At 37.7% G+C, this 22478-nt stretch overlaps 1 protein-coding gene across 1 annotated transcript; it reads left to right on the top strand.

Annotated features, from left to right (window-relative positions):
- The first annotated feature begins 1869 nt into the window (after window positions 1-1869).
- Window positions 1870-9382, top strand: sys1 (SYS1 golgi trafficking protein). The gene is made up of 4 exons (XM_061922559.1): window positions 1870-2008; window positions 4488-4735; window positions 4815-4882; window positions 8455-9382. Exons 2-4 carry the CDS (start codon window positions 4574-4576, stop codon window positions 8693-8695), a joined length of 471 nt encoding a protein of 156 aa, XP_061778543.1. The 5' UTR covers window positions 1870-2008; window positions 4488-4573; the 3' UTR covers window positions 8696-9382.
- The last annotated feature ends 13096 nt before the right edge of the window (window positions 9383-22478 follow it).

Genomic DNA, 22478 nt, shown 5'->3' on the forward strand with positions numbered 1-22478 from the left:
TGAGGTTGCCAGATACGCAGCCGAATCCAGCTCAAAGTCCTGAACTACTGCCTCTTACTAGGGGTTGAGGTACATTTTGTCAATAACAAATCTCTAACCAACCATACTTGCCAACCGTCCCGGATTTTCCGGGAGACTCCCGAAATTCAGCGCCTCTCCCGAAAACCTCCCGGAAGAAATTTTCTCCCGAAAATCTCCCGAAATTCAGCCGGAGCTGGAGGCCACGCCCTTTCCAGCTCCTTGCAGAACTGTTTTCACGTCCGCTTTTCCACTATATAAACAGCTCGCCTGCCCAATCACGTTACATCTACGGATTTTGATAAAAAACTGCACAAAGAAGAACGAGGAAGTTCCAACCATGGCGACGCCGTCTGTAATAGAGTTATTATGTTGTCTGTTGCCATCTCCTGGTGAATGTTGGCTATAGCGTTATGGGGTTGCTTTTTGATTGGCCTAGATTTACGTGGTGTTGGGCACCTGACGGCAAGTGAGGGAGTCGGTTCTGAAGCCCACAGTAAAGAGATGTAACTTCATCACCTCGCCTGGTTATTGACTCCAACTCATTATATTGCACCGTCGACGAGCAAAATGAAGAAATAAATGGCAAAACAAAGGTTTCTCAAATAGTGATAGGTAAGTGTTGTTGTTTTTTTCTAAATAACCAGCAGGCACAGTACAGTTAGTAGAACAACTGTGTTTTTATTACTGTGTATTTGATAAGTGCCGTCTGAAATTCAACTATTTATTTTATATATATATATAATAAAATAAATACATATAGCTAGAATTCACTGAAAGTCAAGTATTTCACACATGCAGTGGGGCAAAAATGTATTTAGTCAGCCACCGATTGTGCAAGTTCTCCCACTTAAAATGATGACAGAGGTCTTTAATTTTCATCATAGGTACACTTCAACTGTGAGAGACAGAATGTGAAAAAAAAATCCAGGAATTCACATTGTAGGAATTTTAAAGAATTTATTTGTAAATTAGGGTGGAAAATAAGTATTTGGTCGACCATTCAAAGCTCTCACTGATGGAAGGAGGTTTTGGCTCAAAATCTCACGATACATGGCCCCATTCATTCTTTCCTTAACACGGATCAATCGTCCTGTCCCCCTTAGCAGAAAAACAGCCCCAAAACATGATGTTTCCACCCCCATGCTTCACAGTAGGTGTGGTGTTCTTGGGATGCAACTCAGTATTCTTCTTCCTCCAAACACGACGAGTTGAGTTTATAAATGTGTCTAATTACATCTGAAACGCTCCCACTGCCGTCGTCTGGAGCCGTCGCCTTTTTGTTTTGTTTTTTTTAGTGCTTCACTCTTACTTTCCTCATCCACAAATCTTTCATCCTCGCTCAAATTAATGGGGAAATTGTCGCTTTCTCGGTCCGAATCGCTCTCGCTGCGGGTGGCCATGATTGTAAACATTGTGAGGATGTGAGGAGCCATCACACCAGTGACGTCACGCGCACATCGTGTGCTACTTCCGGTACAGGCAAGGCTTTTTTATTAGCGACCAAAAGTTGCGAAATTTATCGTCGATGTTCTCTACTAAATCCTTTCAGCAAAAATATGGCAATTTCGCGAAATGATCAAGTATGACACACGGAATGGACCTGCTATCCCCGTTTAAATAAGAAAATCTCATTTCAGTAGTCCTTTAAGAAAGTTAGACGACTTCAAAATAAATGTTCATCCGTTTGAAAAAGACAACAATAACAACACAAGTAAATCAAAAGCTAAAGCTATGACGTCGAATTTGATGTCACTCCTCAAAGTCTCATTTCGAGAGTCACATAACAGGAAATGTTTACTTTTCCAACTCTATGGTGCTTTATTCTGAAAACCCGCGGCAAGTTCCCAGGTTCCGTTTCCAGGTCAAACACTTTTCCGGTTGACGGTGTTGACTTGAGTGTTTATAACTCGGGCCTGCGTCCTATCACATCCTAACTAAACTATTTTTATTTTTTACAGCGGCGCCCTTTTCCGGCTGAAATGTTCAGGTTGGTTCCAAGCTTCTCGCTATGTGTTGTTACAGCGACAATGTGTTGACAATAATTAGCTAAGTAGCCCCTATGGTTTTGTATTGTTGTACATCGTCGACGTCATTAAATGGCCGTGGTCACGTGACTGCCGTTGTGTTTGTGTACGTGTTTTATTGTGTCGCTAACGGCACTTTAGCAAACTACTTTCTTCGTCAGCTGAGTCGCCGCAAACTATCATTTTATGGAGTGTTTGGCCGTTGCAAAATAGTGATACACGTTTATACAAACTACTGTTTTTTTTATACTCGTTTTAGTCATTTGAGATACGGGTGTAACATGGAGAAAAGTCTACTCCCCGAGTGGTAAAATAACGGCACGATAACTTAGAAATAAAGAGCACTTCAGATTGTTTTCTTTGTTTAAAAATAGAACAAGCACATTCTGAAAGTGTACGAATAATAATGTTGTTGTTTATTTCAACTATGGACTGGACTCTCACACTATTATGTTGGATCCACTATGGACTGGACTCTCACACTAATATGTTAGATCCACTATGACTGGGCTCTCACTATTATGTTAGATCCACTATGGATTTGACTCTCATACTATTATGTTAGATCCACTATGGACTGGACTCTCACACTATTATGCTAGATCTACTATGACTGGACTCTCATAATATTATGTTAGATCCACAATGGACTGGACTCTCATAGTATTATATTAGAACCACTATGGACTGGATTTTCACAGTATTATGTTAGATCCACTATGGACTGGACTCTCACAATATTATGTTAGATCCACTGTGGACTGGACTCTCACACTATTATGTTAGATCCACTATGGACTGGACTGTCACACTATTATGTTAGATCCACTATGGACTGGACTCTCATACTATTTTGTTAGAGCCACCATGGACTGGACTCTTACAATAATATTTTAGATCCACTATGAACTGGACTCTTACACTATTTATTCAGATCCACTATGAACTGGACTCACGCTATTATGTTAGATCCAGTATGGACTGGACTCTCACACTATTATGTTAGATCCACTATGGACTGGACTCTCACACTATTATGTTAGATCCACTCTGGACTGGACTTTCACACTATTATGTTAGATCCACTATGGACTGGACTCTCATACTATTATGTCAGATCCACTATGGACTGGTCTCACAATATTATGTTAGATCCACTATGGACTGGACTCTCACAATATTATGTTAGATTCACTATGAACTGGACTCTCACACTATTATGTTAGATCCACTATGAACTGGACTCTCACACTATTATGTTAGATCCACTATGAACTGGACTCTCACTATTATGTTAGATCCACTATGGACTGGACTCTCACAATATTATTCTCGATCCACTATGGACTTGACTCTCACTATTATGTTGGATCCACTACGGACTGGACTCTCATACTATTATGTTAGATCCACTATGGACCGGACTCTCACAATATTATGTTAGATCCACTATGGACTGGACTCTCAATCTATTTTGTTAGAGCCACCACGGACCGGACTCTCACAATATTATGTTAGATCCACTATGGACTGGACTCTCACACTATTATGTTAGATCCACTATGGACTGGACTCTCACACTATTATGTTAGATCCACTATGGACTGGACTCTCACAGTATTATGTTAGATCCACTATGGACTGGACTCTCACACTATTATGTTAGATCCACTATGGACTGGACTCTCACACTATTATGTTAGATCCACTATGGACTGGACTCTCACAATATTATGTTAGATCCACTATGGACTGGACTCTCACAATAATATTTTAGATCCACAATGAACTGGACTCTTACACTATTTATTCAGATCCACTATGAACTGGACTCACGCTATTATGTTAGATCCACTATGGACTGGACTCTCTCACTATTATGTTAGATCCACTATGGACTGGACTCTCATACTATTATGTCAGATCCACCATGGACTGGTCTCACAATATTATGTTAGATCCACTATGGACTGGACTCTCACAATATTATGTTAGATCCAGTATGGACTGGACTCTTACAATAATATTTTAGATCCACTATGGACTGGACTCTCACACTATTATGTTAGATCCAGTATGGACTGGACTGTCACACTATTATGTTAGATCCCCTATGGACTGGACTCTCATACTATTTTGTTAGAGCCACCATGGACTGGACTCTCACAATATTATGTTAGATCCACTATGGACTGGACTCTCACAATATTATTTTAGATCCACTATGGACTGGACTCTTACAATAATATTTTAGATCCACTATGGACTGGACTGTCACACTATTATGTTAGATCCACTATGGACTGGACTCTCACACTATTGAGCTATTTAGCTATAATTTGGTGCAGAACATATCTGTCTTTTAGCTTAACGTCCCTTCAAATAAAGACCAAACTAAACTAAATGTATCCGACAGTATTTCTAACTGTGTGTGTTCCCCAGATGTTGAAGTAAAAGACGGCGGATGGCAGGTGTGGATGCCAGCTGAGCGCATCCTCTGGACCTGCACGAGCACTTTGTAGTCCACAATGTCCAGTCACTTCCGCAGTTACATCTGGGACCCCATCCTGATCGTGAGTCAGATAGTGTTGATGCAGTGCATCTTCTACAGCTTCCTGGGCCTGTGGTTGGCGGGGGTGGACAGTCTGGTGCAAACCCACCGCTCACTGGACCAGATCTTCAGCTTCGAAGTAGGTTTCTCCGGAGCTTTTTTTTTTTTTTTTTGTCTTTACTTTCTTTTTTTTGACACTTTTCTTTTGCCATTATCAGATGCTGGGGTTTGCAACCATGCAGGGCAGGCTGTCAATGATGGCCTACGTTTTGAACTCGCTCACCTGGTATGTACAACCAGGCAGTGTTCACCAAGATTGTGGTTCTAGTTTTTTAATTTCAGACACCATCGGGAGGAGTTGGAAGTACAAACCCTGTTTCCATATGAGTTGGGAAATTGTGTTAGATTTAAATATAAACGGAATACAATCATTTTCAACTCATATTCAATTGAATGCACTACAAAGACAACATATTTGATGTTCAAACTGATAAACATTTTTTGGGGGGCAAATAATCATTAACTTTAGAATTTGATGCCAGCAACACATGACAAAGAAGTTGGGAAAGGTGGCAATAAATACTGTTAAAGTTGAGGAATGCTCATCAAACACTTATTTGGAACATCCCACATTTGTGCAGGCTAATTGAGAACAGGTGGGTGCCATGATTGGGTATAAAACAGCTTCCCAAAAAATGCTCAGTGAGGATGGGGCGAGGTACACCCCTTTGTCCACAACTGCGTAAGCAAATAGTCGAACAGTTTAAGAACAACATTTCTCAAAGTGCAATTGTAAGAAATTTAGAGATTTCAACATCTACGGTCTATAATATCATCAAAAGGTTCAGAGAATCGGGAGAAATAACTCCACGTAAGTGGCATGGCCGGAAACCAACATTGAATGACCGTGACCTCCGATCCCTCAGACGGCACTGTATCAAAAACCGACATCAATCTCTAAAGGATATCACCACATGAGCTCAGGAACACTTCAGAAAACCACTGTCACTAAATACAGTTGGTCGCTACATCTCAAAGTGTAAGTTAAAGCTCTACTATGCAAAGCGAAAGCCATTTATCAACAACATCCAGAAACGCCGCCGGCTTCTCTGGGCCCGAGATCATCTTAGATGGACTGATGCAAAGTGGAAAAGTGTTCTGTGGTCTGACAAGTCCACATTTCAAATTGTTTTTGGAAATATTCGACATCGTGTCATCCGGACCAAAGGGGAAGCGAACCATCCAGACTGTTATCCACGCAATGTTGAAAAGCCAGCATCTGTGATGGTATGGGGGTGCATTAGTGGCCAAGGCATGGGTAACTTACACATCTGTGAAGGCACCATTAATGCTGAAAGGTACATACAGGTTTTGGAACAACATATGCTGCCATCTAAGCGCCGTCTTTTTCATGGACGCCCCTGCTTATTTCAGCAAGACAAAGCCAATCCACATTCAGCGCGTGTTACAACAGCGTGGCTTCGTAAAAAAAGAGTGCGGGTACTTTCCTGGCTCGCCTGCATAAAATACTACAGCGGTGACCCCCGACTGTTGAACGACTGAAGCTCTACATAAAACAAGAATGGGAAAGAATTCCACTTTCAAAGCTTCAACAATTAGTTTCCTCAGTTCCCAAACGTTTATTGAGTGTTGTTAAAAGAAAAGGTGATGTAACACAGTGGTGAACATGCCCTTTCCCAACTACTTTGGCATGATTTGCAGCCATGAAATTCTAAGTTAATTATTATTTATGAGTTTGAACATCAAATATCTTGTCTTTGTAGCATATTCAACTGAATATGGGTTGAAAAAGGATTTGCAAATCATTGTATTCCGTTTATATTTACATCTAACACAATTTCCCAACTCATATGGAAACGGGGTTTTTATATATAACCTAATCATATTGTTTCTTCAACTTAAAAATAGCTGACCGTTATTTTTCCCCCTTCTCTGGGATTATATTCCCAGTTTTGATCTCGGACGCTGGTCACTGTTAAGCAAACTATGAATAATAAAACACGCCAAAACACGTATGACAAAAAAAAAACGGGTGAAAATCAGTGGTATTCAGTGAGGTAAGATGAATTGCTCCTTCCAAATTAATTGCACTGAGTGGAGCGGATCACCACTCCAAGATGATTTAGTTAGCTAAATCCAAGAAATACAAAAACATGCAATAAAATTATGTAATCAGTTTACAAAAAGCCGTAAAATGTCCTTTCATTGACACATACTTAAACATTACAACTAGGTATGGCAGATAATATCGGCCGATAAATGCTTTAAAATGTAATATCGGAAATTATCGGTTTCAAAAAGTAAAATTCATGACTTTTTAAAATGCCGCTGTGTACACGGACGTAGGGAAATGTACAGAGCGCCAATAAACCTTAAAGGCACTGCCTTTGCGTGCAGGCCCGATCATATAATATCTACGGCTTTTCACACACACACAAGTGAATGCAAGGCAAACTTGGTCAACAGCCATACTGGTCACACTGAGGGTGGCCGTACAAACAACTTTAACACTGTTACAAATATGCGCCACACTGTGAACCCACACCAAACAAGAATGACAAACACATTTCGGGAGAATATCCGCACCGTAACAGAACAAATATCCCAGAACCCCTTGCAGCAATAACTCTTCCGGAACGCTACAATATACACTCTCCACTACCCACCTCAACTTCCTCATGCTCTCTCAGGGAGAGCATGTCCCAAATTCCAAGCTGCTGTTTTGAGGCATGTTTTTAAAAAAATTAATGCCCTTTGTGACGTCAGTGCCATGTTGGCACTTTTTTTTTTTCCATAACTTGAGTTGATTTATGTAACAATGTAACAAGGAAAACCTTGTTACATTGTTTAATGCATCCAGTGGGGCATCACAACAAAATTAGGCATAATAATGTTCGCTACTGTATTGGATCCACTTTGGACTGGACTCTCACCGTTATGTTAGATCCACTTTGGACTGGACTCTCACCGTTATGTTACATCCACTATGGATTGGACTTTCACAATATCATGTTAAGACCCGCTCGACATCCATTGCTTTCGGTCTCCTGGGGGGGAGGGGGGGTTGCCCACACATGCGGTCCTCTCCAAGGTTTCTCATAGTCATCATTGTCACTGTCACCGACGTCCCACTGGGGTGAGTTTTTCCTTGCCCTTATGTGGGCTCTACCAAGGATGTTGTTGTGGTTTGTGCAGCCCTTTGAGACACTTGTGAATTAGGGCTATATAAATAAATATTGATTGATTGAATGTGTTAATTCCACGACTGCATATATCAGTATCGGTTGATATCGGTAATTAAGAGTTGGACAATATCGGAATATCGGCAAAAAAAAGCTATTATCGGACATCTCTACTGCGTACCCTTATAAGATGTCTGTGGCAAAGATGGCGCCACACTCTCTGTATGCACCACTCGGTACAGCTCGGTTGGTAGAGGGGCCGTGCCAGCAACTTGAGGGTTCCAGGTTCGATCCCCGCTTCCGCCATCCTAGTCACTGCCGTCTTGGGCAAGACACTTTACCCACCTGCTCCCAGTGCCACCCACACTGGTTTAAATGTAACTCAGATATCGGGTTTCACTATGTAAAAGCGCTTTAAGACACTAGAGAAAAGCGCTATATAAATATAAATCACTTCACTCTACTGCCATCTAGTGTCCTGGAATCGCCACTGCATGCAAAGGCTACTATACTTGACTAGACTCAGAAATGCAAAATAAAAGCAAGATAAGTTCTCAAACAGTTAACATTAATCAACACGTGATGAAAATTGGTATTGTTAAGTGTCAGTATCGGTTCAAATACTTGATTGTGCATTTCCGTATCGTTGCTGCAGCGCTCTGGGCCTGTGGTTCTTCATCCGGCGAGGGAAACAGTGCCTGGACTTCACCGCCACCGTGCACTTCTTCCACTTAATGGGCTGCTGGATGTATAATTCTCAGTTTCCCTCCTCGCTGTCCTGGTGGTTGGTCAACGTGGCCTGCATGGCCCTGATGGCGGTGACCGGGGAGTACTTGTGCATGCGGACTGAGCTCAGGGCCATACCGGTCAACTCTGGGCCCAAGTCTAATCTTTGAATTCTATATATTTTGAGATGAACTTGTAACTGTGGAGGAAGGCTTTTTTTCCTAGTCCTCTGTGGAAAGAAGGCCAACACGGCACATGTATCGGACTGGATTGGTGCAGCAGCCTATTTATTACCAACTGCCTATTCAAACATGGACAGTTTTATCTTTGCAGCATATTAAGACACTCTTAAGTTTTCTTCTCTCAACTTGATGTGAACTGATACATTTTTATTTTATTTAGTTGTTTTTTTGTACCTCTGGATTCAGTACAGTGGTCTGTATGAGCCCCATTAAGGTTTAAGATATATCCTTTCTGTTTAAACTCATTAGTTAAATGTTGTCTAGCTGCAAACTTCAGTTACAATATATGTATTGTACTAAATTGTACTTTTAATGCTAAGTTATACTTGAGTACAAAGTTATACATTAGTACAAGGGTGTCTGCATGTTACTAATTTGCTGCCATCTTGTGGACAATGTGAGGACATCAGCCTAATGACCCTTGGAATGTACTCAGACATCATTTCTTAGCATTACATGACACAATCCAAACAACCTTCCCTAATCAAGGTCCACGCACGGTCACACATAACACAACCTGCTCACTGAACTTTATGGATATTATGAAAAAAGGTTTGAACATTAAACAAACAAATAAATACACCCATCAGAGTGCATGATGGGGAAAATGTAAAACACTCTAAAGTTACCCATGTTTGGCACATTTCAGTTGCTTGATATTTCTGATTACAAAACTTTAAGAAGGTTGTCTTGAAAGTCATCAAGATATAGATACATAGTACTTTATTGATTCCTTCAGGAGAGTTCCTTCAAGTATATATGTGTGTGTGTGTGTGTGTGTGTGTGTGTGTGTGTGTGTGTGTGTGTGTACATATCTATATTTACACACATACAGTATATATGTACACATATAAACATATATCTACATATGTGTGTAAATATACACGTTTATATATATATATATATATATATATATATATATATATATGTGTGAATATATATACAGTAGGTACGGAAAATATTCAGACCCCCTTAAATGTTTTACTCTTTGTTAAATTGCAGCCATGTGCTAAAATCATTTAAGTTCATTTTTTTTCCTTTTAATGTACACACAGCACCCCATATTGACAGAAAAAAATAGAATTGTAGACCTTTTTACAGATTTATTAAAAAAGAAAAACTGAAATATCACATGGACATAGGTATTCAGACCCTTTGCTGTGACACTACCGTCCATTTCTTCTGATCATCCATGAGATGGTTCCACACCTTCATTGGAGTCCAGCTGTGTTTAAATCTAATGATTGGACTTGATTAAGGAAGCCACACACCTGTCTGTATAAGAACTTACAGCTCACAGTGCATGTCAGAACAGATGAAAATCATGAGGTCGAAGGAACTGCCTGAAGAGTTTAGAGACAGAATTGTGGCAAGGCACAGATCAAAAATTTCTGCGGCACTTAAAGTTCCCAAGAGCACAGTGGCCTCCATAATCCTTAAATGGAAGATGGGAGAAAGTTCAAGAAAGTCAAACCATCACTGCAGCCCTCCAGCAGTCAGGGCTTTATGGCAGAGTGGTCCGACGGAAGCCTCTCCTCAGAGTAAGACACATAAAAGCCCGCATAGAATTTGCCAAAAAACACATGAAGGCCTGAATTTCGGGAGATTTTTAGGAAAAACTTGTCCCGGGAGGTTTTCGGGAGAGGCGCTGAATTTCGGGAGTCACCCGGAAAATCCAGGAGAATTGGAAGGGGCGTGGCCTCCAGCTCCGCCTGGATTTCGGGAGATTTTCAGGAGAAAACTTGTCTCGGGGGGTTTTCGGGAGAGGCGCTGAATTTCGGGAGTCTCCCGGAAAATCCGGGAGGATTGGCAAGTATGGTGTGTGTGACAAATCTTTGGTACTTATTTAACTTTAAAACTAGTCGACCATACTCCTCTCTTCACGGCTTTGGTGTCTCATGTGTGGCTGCCATCTACTGGTCACACTTATTACACAGTGTACCAAGTAAAATTGAGTCGGTAAGCACAACCAGAACTAATACGTACGTAAGGCGCATTGTCGAAGTGGAAAATTAACTGTACAGTGGGCGCCACACTGCACTACCCATTTCAACCACTAGCAGGACTTGCTTCTGGTCCAATTGGGCTTTTTGAAAACAATCCTTGTTGAATATTTTACACGATTTTCTTTTGGTATGATGACAACGCGACGGCCACCAGCTGCGTCCTGACAGCACAACGTCTGTTCCTGGAGACGCTGTCAGACTTTGTGGGGATGCGGCATCCTCGGAAGTGTTCCACAAACAGCTTTATAGATTTTGGACCACGTCTTAATTATTAATTTAATTAAATTCGGATAATTAAATTAAAAGTTTTCCTCGGGGAGCAACACTTCTGCCTGAACAGAATAATTGTGTTAAACAAAAAAAATGGAGCGCTGCATATTTAACATGCAAATAAACAATCTCCAAAATTCCGATCAAGGAAGTGCAAACTACTGTCTTGAAGAACTCAAAAATAAAAATGGAGAATTATACCTTGTGTCCGAATAAATAATTAAGTAAAACATTAGTTTCTTTAGTGAGTAGAAAACGTAAACGCAGCCTTTTTTAATTCCACATCACGGAGGTGAGAAGAGCAACTGCTTTTTGTGCTTTTTTCTCATCGTACATGATATCATCATACATGGTATCATACATAGTATCACCATACATGATATCATCATACGTTGTATCATCGTACATGAGATCATCATACGTAGTGTCATCGTACATGGCATCATCCTACATAGTATTATCATACATGATATCATCACACATGATATCATCGTACTTGATATCATACATGGTATCATTGTACATGATATCATCATGCATGATATCATTATACATAGTGTCATCGTACATGGCATCATCATACAAAGTATCATCGTACATTTTATCAGCACACATAATATCATACATAGTATCATTGTACATGATATCATCATGCATGGCATGATAACATACATAGTATCATCGTACAAGATATCATCATGCATAGTATCATTGTACATGATATCATACATAGTATCATCATATGTGATATCATCATTCATAGTATAGTTGTACATAATATCATCCATGGTTTAATCGTACATGATTTCATAAATGCATCATCGTATATGTTATCATCGTACATGATACCATTCATAGTATCATCATACAAGATATCATCATACATAGTATCATACACAATATCATGATACAGGATATCATCACACATAGTATCTTCGTACATTATATCATCATACATTGTATCATTGTACATGATATCATCATACATAGTATCATAGTACATGATATCACACATAGTATCATCGTACATGAAATCATACACAGTATCATTGTACAGGATATCATCACACATAGTATCTTCATACATTATATCATCCATGATATCTTCATACATAGTATCATTGTACATGATATCATACACAGTATCATTGTACATGATATCATCACACACATTGTATCTTCGTACATTATATCATCATACATGGCATCATCATACAAAGTATCATCCTACATTTTATCAGCACACATGATATCATACCTGAAATCATACATAGTATCATTGAACAAAATATCATCATGCATGATATCATACACGATATCATCATGCATAGTAACATTGTACATGATATCATACATAGTATCATATGACATCATCATTCATAGTATAGTTGTACATAATATCATCATACATAGTATCATCATTCATGGTTTAATCATACATGATTTCATAAATGTATCATCCTATATGATATCATCGTACATGATACCATTCATAGTATCATACAAAATATCATCATACATAGTATCATCGTACATGATATCGTCATACATAGTATCATCATACAAGATATCTTCATACATAGTATCATTGTACATGATATCCTACACAGTATCATTGTACAGGATATCATCACACATAGTATCTTCGTACATTATATCATCATACATGATATCACCATACATAGTATATTGTACATGATATCATCATACATTGTATCATTGTACATGATATCACCATACATAGTATCGTTGTACATGATATCATCACGCAGTAGCATTGTACATATCACACATAGTATTATCGTACATGAAATCATACATAGTATCATCGTACGTGATATCATGCATAGCATCATCATACATGATATCTTCATACATAGTATCATTGTACATGATATCATACACAGTATCATTGTACATGATATCATCACACACATTGTATCTTCCTACATTATATCATCATACATAGTATCATCGTACCTGATATCATTGTACATGATTTCATCGTACATGATTTCATTCATAGTATCATCGTACCTGAATTCATCATACATAGTATCGTTGTACATGATATCATCACACATAGTAGCATTGTACATGATACCATTCATAGTATCATCGTACATGATATCATACATAGTATCGTCGTACAAGATATCATCATGCATAGTGTCGTCTTACATGATATCATCATACATGGTATCATACACAGTACCATCGTACATGTTATCACCATACATTGGTATCATCATACATGATATCATGATACATACCTTGTGTAAATGATTCCATCATCATAAATGGTATCGTCCATTTTACCATGAATTAATTAACGTGGACCTTATTGGGGTGTTACCATTTAGTGGTCAATTGTACGGAATATGTCCTGAACTGTGCAATCTACTAATAAAAGTTTCAATCAATCAATCAATCATGTTATCATTATACATACCTGGTGTCAATCAGCGTACATGGTATCATGATACATACCTTGTATTCCATGACAACAGAAGTGATGTGTTTAGTGGACTGGCTGCTCACTCGTCACTAATGGGTGCATGATGTCGGCCACAAGTGAAGAGTCAGTTGTATTTCCCGCCCTGGGCTGGAGGTTTGGGTTTCAGACGCTGGAACAAGTTCGTCGCGCTGCTGACTTTGTTTGAACAAAATGTGCGACGTGCAGCCATGTGTTCCACGCCTGTTGTTGTCACGAAAGCGAAGTAGTGACACAAACTTTTCTTCTTTCTTTCAAACAAACGTCTCGTTAGCGCATACTTGTCAACCTTGAGACCTCCAAATTTTGGGCGGTGGGGGGCTGGGGCGGGGGGCGTGGTTAAGAGGGGAGGAGTATATTTGCAGCTAGATTCACCAAGTAAAGTATTTCACACACACATATACATATATATATATATATATATATATATATATACAAAATAAATAATTGAATTTCATTGTGCATTTATTTACACATTTACACACACATAACACTCATCTACTCATTGTTGAGTTAAGGGTTGAATTGTCCTTCCTTGGTTTTATAACCATATGCATGCACAGTAGATGGCAGTATTGTCCTGTTTAAGAGTGTCACAACATTGCTGTTTACGGCAGACGAACTGCTTTACGGTAGACGAAAACGTGACTGCTGTTTTTGTGTGTTGTTACCGTTGGGAGGACGTTAATGCTACTGCCTAACAATAAACCCACATAAGAAACCAAGAACTCGCCCTCGATCATTCTACAGTTATGACGTCATTGGGCAGACACTCTGTTTATATTGTGGGAAAGCTGACGTGAAAACAGGCTGTCGACACGTCACTCAGGTCCGCATGGAGCTGGAGGGGGCGTGGCCTAAAGCTCCGCCTGAATTTCGGGAGATTTTTGGGAGAAAATTAGTCTCGGGAGGTTTTCGGGAGAGGCGCCGAATTTCGGGAGTCTACCGGAAAATCCGGGAGGGTTGGCAAGTATGCGTTAGCGTTAGCCTTAGCATGTTTAGCTCGGTGCCGGCGCTAAGGAAGTAAAGGGGACGGCGCCAACGAAGCACCCGAGGGACAAGAAGTATGCTCGAGCAAGAGGAAGAAGAAAAAAATGATTTAAAAGTATATATATTTTATTATTATTATCATTATTATGATTAACATTACTAATGTTAATATTATTATGATTTACATTATTGTTATTATAATTATTATTGTTATTATAATTATTATTGTTATTATTATTATTATTGTTATTATTATTAATATAGTTGTAACTATTATTATTATATTTGTAATGTTATTATGATTGTCATTATTATTATATCATAATATTGTTGTTATATTATTATGATTATCATTATTATTGTTTTCATTATTATCGTTATTATTAATTCTGTCATTATTACTGATTTTATATGATTATTATCATAATTATTATTAGTGTGATTAATATTATTATTATTGCTGTTATATTATTATCATAATTATTATATTATTATTACTATTGTAATTATTATTGTTATTATGGTTATCATTATTTTTGTTATTATTAATATTATTATTGTGATCAATATTATCATTATTAATATTATGATTGTAATTATTAGTTATCATTATTATTATTATCATAAGTATCACTATTACTGTTATTATTACTAATAAATTGTTATTATTATTACTGTTATTATATTATAATTATTATTATATTGTTATTACTATTGTAATTTTTATTATGATTATCATTATTGTTGTTGTTAATATTGTTACTATAATTGTGATCAATATTGTTATTATCATTATTATTATTAATATCGTTATTATGATTATAATTATTATTGTTATTATCATTATTATTATCAATGGTATTATCACTATTACTGTTATTATTATTATTATATTGTTGTTATTATTATTATTGTTGTTTTTAGTAGTATTATTATTACTGTTATATTATTATTGTCCAAATTATTATATTATTGTTATTGCTATTGCGATTATTATTATCATTATTATAATTTGTATAATAATTTTTATAATGGATAATGTTAATATTGTCATTATTAACATTATCCATCCATCCATCTTCTTCCGCTTATCCGAGGTCGGGTCGCGGGGGCAATAGCCTAAGCAGGGAAACCCAGACTTCCCTCTCCCCAGCCACTTCGTCCAGCTCTTCCCGGGGGATCCCGAGGCTTTCCCAGGCCAGCCGGGAGACATAGTCTTCCCAACGTGTCCTGGGTCTTCCCCGTGGCCTCCTACCAGTTGGACGTGCCCTAAACATTATCATTATAACTGTTATTATTATTTTTATCATTATTATTATTATTACTATGGTTAATATCACTACCTGGTTTTTTGGCTTTCGTTTTTGAACATCTACTAACTCCTCCTAGGGACTTGACCAAATGAGTTGTGGTTCAAATGACAAGTACTTCACATTTAGGTGATTGATAAGTTGGGAACACATTTTGCCTACAATATAAAATATGGGCAGGAGGAAGAAGCAAAAAAAAAAAAGCATTTATTTCTTTTTTAAATCGTCTGCAACAAGAAATTAGAATGCATCTACTGTATTTAGCAGCACACGTTGGCAGGAGGAATGAGAAGATGGAGGGAAGAGTTAACAAGAGAGTGGCATTACTTGGCACAGAATAGCTCCGGATGGAACAAAATGGAAAATTGCAGTGAAGTGAAACAGGCTGGAAAGGAAGAAGAAGAATAGAAGTGTTTCTATCACCACTTTCTTCTTGCTATATTTAGGTTCCAGGCGTCATGGAAATGCAGCTACTGAAGCACTTGGAGTGTCTAGAAAAGTGCTTTTTGAAGCTAATCTATTATTACTATTACTATTATTAATATTGTTGTTGTTATTATTATCATTAATATTATGTTATTGTTATTATCATGACTATTATGATTATCACGATTATTGTTATTATAATTACTATTATTATCTTTATTATTAATATTGTTATCATTATTATTTTGTTATTATCATTGTTATTGTTATTATAATTATTATTATCATCATTATTATATTATTATTATCATTATTTTTGTTATCATTATATTATTATTATTATACCAATAATAGATTTTATTTGTATAAAACACCTTACATTGAGCAAACAACCTCAAAGTGTCACAGTGTATTAAAAAATATTGATAAAAAGAGAATAAAAATAAAAACTAGAACAGCCTAATAGCTAGAACTTGTATGCATATTTAAAAAAAAAAGTTTTAAAAAAAAAGAAGGGTTTTTAAGCCTTTTTTAAAAAGTATCCACAGTCTGTGGTGCCCTTAGGTGGTCAGGGAGATCGTTCCACAGACGGGGTGCAACGGAGAAGAAAGGCCGGTCTCCCATTGTTCGTAGCTTTGTCCTCGGAGGTTGGCCTGTCCGGAGCGGAGGTGTCGTGTGGAGGATTCGGGGGTGAGTAGTTCTTTGTGGTAGAGGGGGCATTTCCATTGAGGCACTGGTGGGTTGGTAGGGAGACTTTTTATCATTAACATCGTTATTGTTGTTATTATTATTATTATGATTATCACTATTATTGTTATTATTATTAGTAGTATTATTGTTATTATTAATATATTATTATTATCATTATAATATTATTCATTTTTGATTATAATTATTACATTATTGTTATTATTGTGATTATCATTATTATTATTACCATTGTAAAATTATTGTAATTATTATTGTGATTATCATTATTATTGTTATTTATCATTATTATTATTATTATTGTTATTATTACATTAATATTGTTATGATTATCATTATTATTAATATTATTATTGCCATTGTTATTATTATTAATAAAAAATGACAAATACTACACATTTAGTCAATAATAAAAATTGCAAACAAATTTTGCCTACGCTATAAAATGTGGGCGTGGCATGGCGCCAAACTTCGGCTGGTTGTTGGCCGGTTTCTTCGGAAAAAAAGTGTTCGTACCTTTACGAACTCCTCCTAGGGACTTTGACCTAACGAGTCGCGGTTAAAATTGCAAATACTACACATTTAGTCAATAATAAATTGCGAACAAATTTTGCCTAGGCTATAAAATGTGGGCGTGGCATGGCGCCAAAATTCGGATGGTTGTTGGCCGGTTTCTTTGGAAAAAAAGTGTTCGTACCTTTACGAACTCCTCCTAGGGACTTTGGCCAAACGAATCGCGGTTAAAATGACAGATACAACACAATGGGGTGATGATAAGTTGGGAACAAATTTTGCCTACGCTATAAAATGTGGGCGTGGCTTGGCGCCAAACTTCGGATGGTTGTTGGCCGGTTTCTTCGGAAAAAAAAGTGTTCGTACCTTTACGAACTCCTCCTAGGGACTTCGACCAAACGAGTCGCGGTTAAAATTGCAAATACTACACATTTAGTCAATAATAAATTGCGAACAAATTTTGCCTAGGCTATAAAATGTGGGCGTGGCTTGGCGCCAAACTTTGGATGGTTGTTGGCCATTTTCTTAGGAAAAAAAGTGGTCGTACCTTTACGAACTCCTCCTAGGGACTTTGACCTAACGAATCGCGGTTAAAATGACAGATACAACACAATGGGGTGATGATAAGTTGGGAACAAATTTTGCCTACGTTATAAAATGTGGACGTGGCATGGCGCCAAACTTTGTATGGTTGTTGGCCATTTTCTTAGGAAAAAAAGTGTTCGTACCTTTACGAACTTCTCCTAGAGACTTTGACCTAATGAATTGAGGTTAAAATTACAAATTGTGAAAAAATGTTGCCTATGCTATAAAATGTGAGCGTTGCATGACGCTAAACTTCGGACGGTTGTTCGCCATTTTTTGGGCGAAAGAAAGTGGTCGTACCTTTACGAACTCCTGTAAAGGACTTTGACTTAGTGAGTTGAGGTTAAAATGATAAAGACTACACATTCAAGCGATGATAAATTGCGAACAAATTTTGTCTACGCTATAAAATGTGGGCTTGGCATGGCGCCAAACTTTGCACCAATGGTTGTTGCCCATTTTTTGGGGAAAAAAGTGTTCGTACCTTTACGAACTCCTCCTAGGGACTTTGACCTAATGAGTTGAGGTTAAAATTACAAATGCTACACATTAAGGCGATGATCAATTGCGAAAAAAATTCGGCCAACACTATAAAATGTGGGCGTGGCATGGCGCCAAACTTTGCACCAATGGTTGTTGGCCATTAGTTCTTTTTAAGAACTCCTGAGTCGCGGGTAAAATTACAAATACTGTATATTTAGGGAATGTTAAATTGCGAACAAATTTTGCCAATGTTATAAAATATGGGCGTAGCATGGGTCGTAATTTTACGAACTTTTTCCAGGGACTTTGACCTAATGAGTCGCGGTTAAAATTACAGATAGTACACATATAGGCGATGTTAAATTCAGATTTTTTTTTTACCTACGCTATAAAATGTGGGCGTGGCCTGGCGCCAAACTTCGGATGGTTGTTGGCCGGTTTCTTCGGAAAAAAAGTGTTCGTACCTTTACGAACTCCTCCTAGGAACTCTGACCTAACGAGTCGGGGTTAAAATGACAGATACAACACATTGTGGTGATGATAAATTGCGAAGAAATTTTGCCTACACTACAAAATGTGGATGTGGCATGGCGCCAAAGTTTTCGCCAATGATTCGCCACAACCCATGAAAGGTTAGTGACACGGCTCCACAAGTTCCGATCTTATTTGGTAGAAATGATGATGATGACACCCTGAAGTGCCCGATGGGTCCGGTATTTACTCGTAGTAGACGGAGCCTCGTAGTGAAAACTGCCCCAATCTACACTTTAGGTAAAGGCAGACTATACTGATGCACATTTTGGGTGGTGGGTCAGGACATCGGGACGGTATTGATCCCAACTGAAATGATTATTTTCAAAAAACGTCCAGCAGATGGATCTATTTCTGAAATAAACTTGACTTTGACAGACTTTGTACTGAAAGGAGAGTGATTGTTGGACAAAGATCATTGTTCTTTGGACGTTATCCATTCTTCAGTGCCTTCAGTTCTGCGAAGGTCTTCCACCTCAGGCCATCGACCCCTCGTTCCGGAAAGTGTCCAGGTGGGAACCAGCAGATGGGAGCCTCCTCTGCTCCTCATTAGCGGCACTTTTGCCGGAGGCCCAGCTGAAAGTTGTAAAGGAGTCAAGTCCCTGACCCATTTTCTCGCTCATTGAGGAACTCACACAAAAGTATTTGGCCACCCATCCAAATAACGAGAACCAGGTGTCCTAATCACTTGGCCCGGTGTCTAAAATCAAGCGTTCATCTTTATAATATAACTTTATTATAGGAAAATGGAAGAGTTCGGGAACAACAGCAACTCAGCCACCATGTGGTAGGCCGCGTAAACTGACAGAGAGAATAGTGCAAAGACTTTCTGGCACAGTCAGTCGCTTCAGAGCGCCAAACTTCATGCGACCTTCCAATTAGCCCACGTACAGTACGCAGAGAGCTTCATGGAATGGCTTTGCATGGCCGAGCCGCTGCATCTAAGCCATACAATCCAATGCAAAGCGTGGGATGCATTGGTGTAAAGCACCTTATCTGGAGTGATGAATCACGTTTTTCCATCCGGCAATCTGTTTGAAGGTTGCAAGGAGAACGATACAATTCGGACTGCATGAAATTTGGTGGATGAGGAATTATGGTGTGGGGTTGGGCCCCTTAGTTCCAGTGAAAGGAACTTTGAATGCTCCAGGGCACTTCCATGTTCCTATGTGAGCAAAGGCAGGTGGGCAAATACATTTGACAGATCTTTCACGATCATTCCGGAAGGTCGACAAGAGACGCAAGTTTCCCAGTGCTGGTGCTTTATTCCAAACACAACACTATATTGCTTCATAGTTATACATAGTGTGCTTCTCTACCAGGAACATCTATTTTCTTTTCAAGTTCAGGGTTTTTTTTTTTTCTAGCTTTCATGCACTCCACCGAGTCCCCTCTGAAGGAGACATTGCTCATGCTTTGAGGACGATTGCATTTTCTCGCACGGCGTGAAAGGACAAGTAGAAAGAGGCATGCCGGTAGAGGAGAGGGTGTGAGTCCCACACCGCCATGCAGGGAGATGTCCTCCATTGTCCGCCGCACCAAAGTCATCATGCATTCACACGGCGGGAGGGGAGGAAAACGTCGGTGGGAACTGATGGCGCGGAACTAAGAATAGACCTCGCTGCTGCTCGTGTTACCGCCGTTCAAACAAGAGTTGCAGAGATGCCAGCGATTAGAACGAGGCATCAAATGTTCCTTTCTTTCCCTTTTTAAAGATGATATAAAAAATGTTGTGCAAAAGATGAGGCGTGTCGGTCCGTGTATGTTCTATTTCCAATTCTGATACACAAATGAAAAAGCTAAAATTTGGGGCTTTTTTGGGACATTATTATACATGGCAGATTTGAAAACCTACAAAAAAAAAGGGTTGATTTTCATTAAAATATTGCTATAAAATTGGATTTTGTGCGGTTTTCCTTTCATGGATTTTTATTTTTAAAAATGTGTGTTTACCTGTGTGATGACAAATAGAACCGAAAGCAATATTTTAGCTTTTTCTTTGGGTTTAGCATGTTTTAGCATAATGCTAACATCTTCGTTCCTTTTAAAAAAGTCTCAAAGTCTCCCGACCTTTGTTTCAGACATAAAAATAAATATATGGCAAATTTTAAAACAAACAAAAAAAGGTTGATATTCATTAAAATATTGCTATCAAATTGGTTTTGTGTGGTTTTCCTTTCATTGATTTTTATTTTTCCAGATAATAGTTTATTCTATTTCCAATTCTGAAACGCAAATCAAAAAACAAAATTTGGGACGTTTTTGGATTTTTATTATATATGGCACATTTGAAAACCAACAAAAAAGGGTTGATTTTCATTTAAATATTGCTATAAAATTGGATTTTGTGCGGTTTTCCTTTCATGGATTTTTATTTCTCCAGATAACAATAGTTTATTCTATTTCCAATTCTGAAACGCAAATCAAAAAACAAAATTTGGGCTGTTTTTGTATTTTTATTACATATGGCAGATTTGAAAACCAACAAAAAAGGGTGGATTTTCATTTAAATATTGCTATAAAATTGGATTTTGTGCGGTTTTCCTTTCATGGATTTTTATTTCTCCAGATAACAATAGTTTATTTTATTTCCAATTCTAAAACGCAAATCAAAAAACTAAATTTGGGCCGTTTTGGGATTTTTATTATATATGGCAGATTGGAAAACCAACAAAAAAAGAGTTGATTTTCATCCAAATATCGCCCAAAATGTTTAATTTTTGCAGCTTTCTTTTTCTGGATTTGTATTTTTCCAGATAAACACAAAAATCCAATTTGTGTTTATCCAAAATGCAAAAATGCATGTTTATATGTGTGACGACAAATAGAACCGGAAGCAGTATTTTAGCTTTTTCTTTGGGTTTAGCATGTTTTTAGCATAATGCTAACGACTTTGTTCCTTTTAAAAAAGACTCAAAAGTCTCCTGACCTTTGTTTCAGACATAAAAATAAATATATGGCAAATTTTAAAACAAACAAAAAAGGGTTGATGTTCATTAAAATATTGCTGTCAAATTGGATTTTGTGTGGTTTTCCTTTCATTGATTTTTATTTTTCCAGATAATAGTTTATTCTATTTCCAATTCTGAAACGCAAATCAAAAAACAAAATTTGTGCTGGTTTTGGATTTTTATTATATATGGCAGATTTGAAAACCAACAAAAAAAGAGTTGATTTTCATCAAAATATTGCCAAAAAATTGTAATTTTTGCAGCTTTCTTTTTCTGGATTTTTATTTTTCCAGATAAACACAAAAATCCAATTTGTGTTTATCCAAAATGCAAAAATGCGTGTTTATATGTGTGATGATAAATAGAACCGGAAGCAATATTTTAGCTTTTTATTTGGGTTTAGCATGTTTTAGCATAATGCTAACGACTTTTTTCCTTTTAAAA

Source organism: Nerophis ophidion, linkage group LG16 (genome assembly GCF_033978795.1).
Source record: "Nerophis ophidion isolate RoL-2023_Sa linkage group LG16, RoL_Noph_v1.0, whole genome shotgun sequence".
Taxonomy (NCBI): Eukaryota; Metazoa; Chordata; class Actinopteri; order Syngnathiformes; family Syngnathidae; genus Nerophis; species Nerophis ophidion.

Bases quoted from the DNA above. Each gene is read 5' to 3' on its own strand.
- sys1 (XM_061922559.1), top strand. From the start codon at position 4,574: ATGTCCAGTCACTTCCGCAGTTACATCTGGGACCCCATCCTGATCGTG. The intron at 4,736-4,814 runs GTAGGTTTCTCC...TGCCATTATCAG, and splicing joins ACCAGATCTTCAGCTTCGAA to ATGCTGGGGTTTGCAACCAT. The intron at 4,883-8,454 runs GTATGTACAACC...TCGTTGCTGCAG, and splicing joins GTTTTGAACTCGCTCACCTG to CGCTCTGGGCCTGTGGTTCT.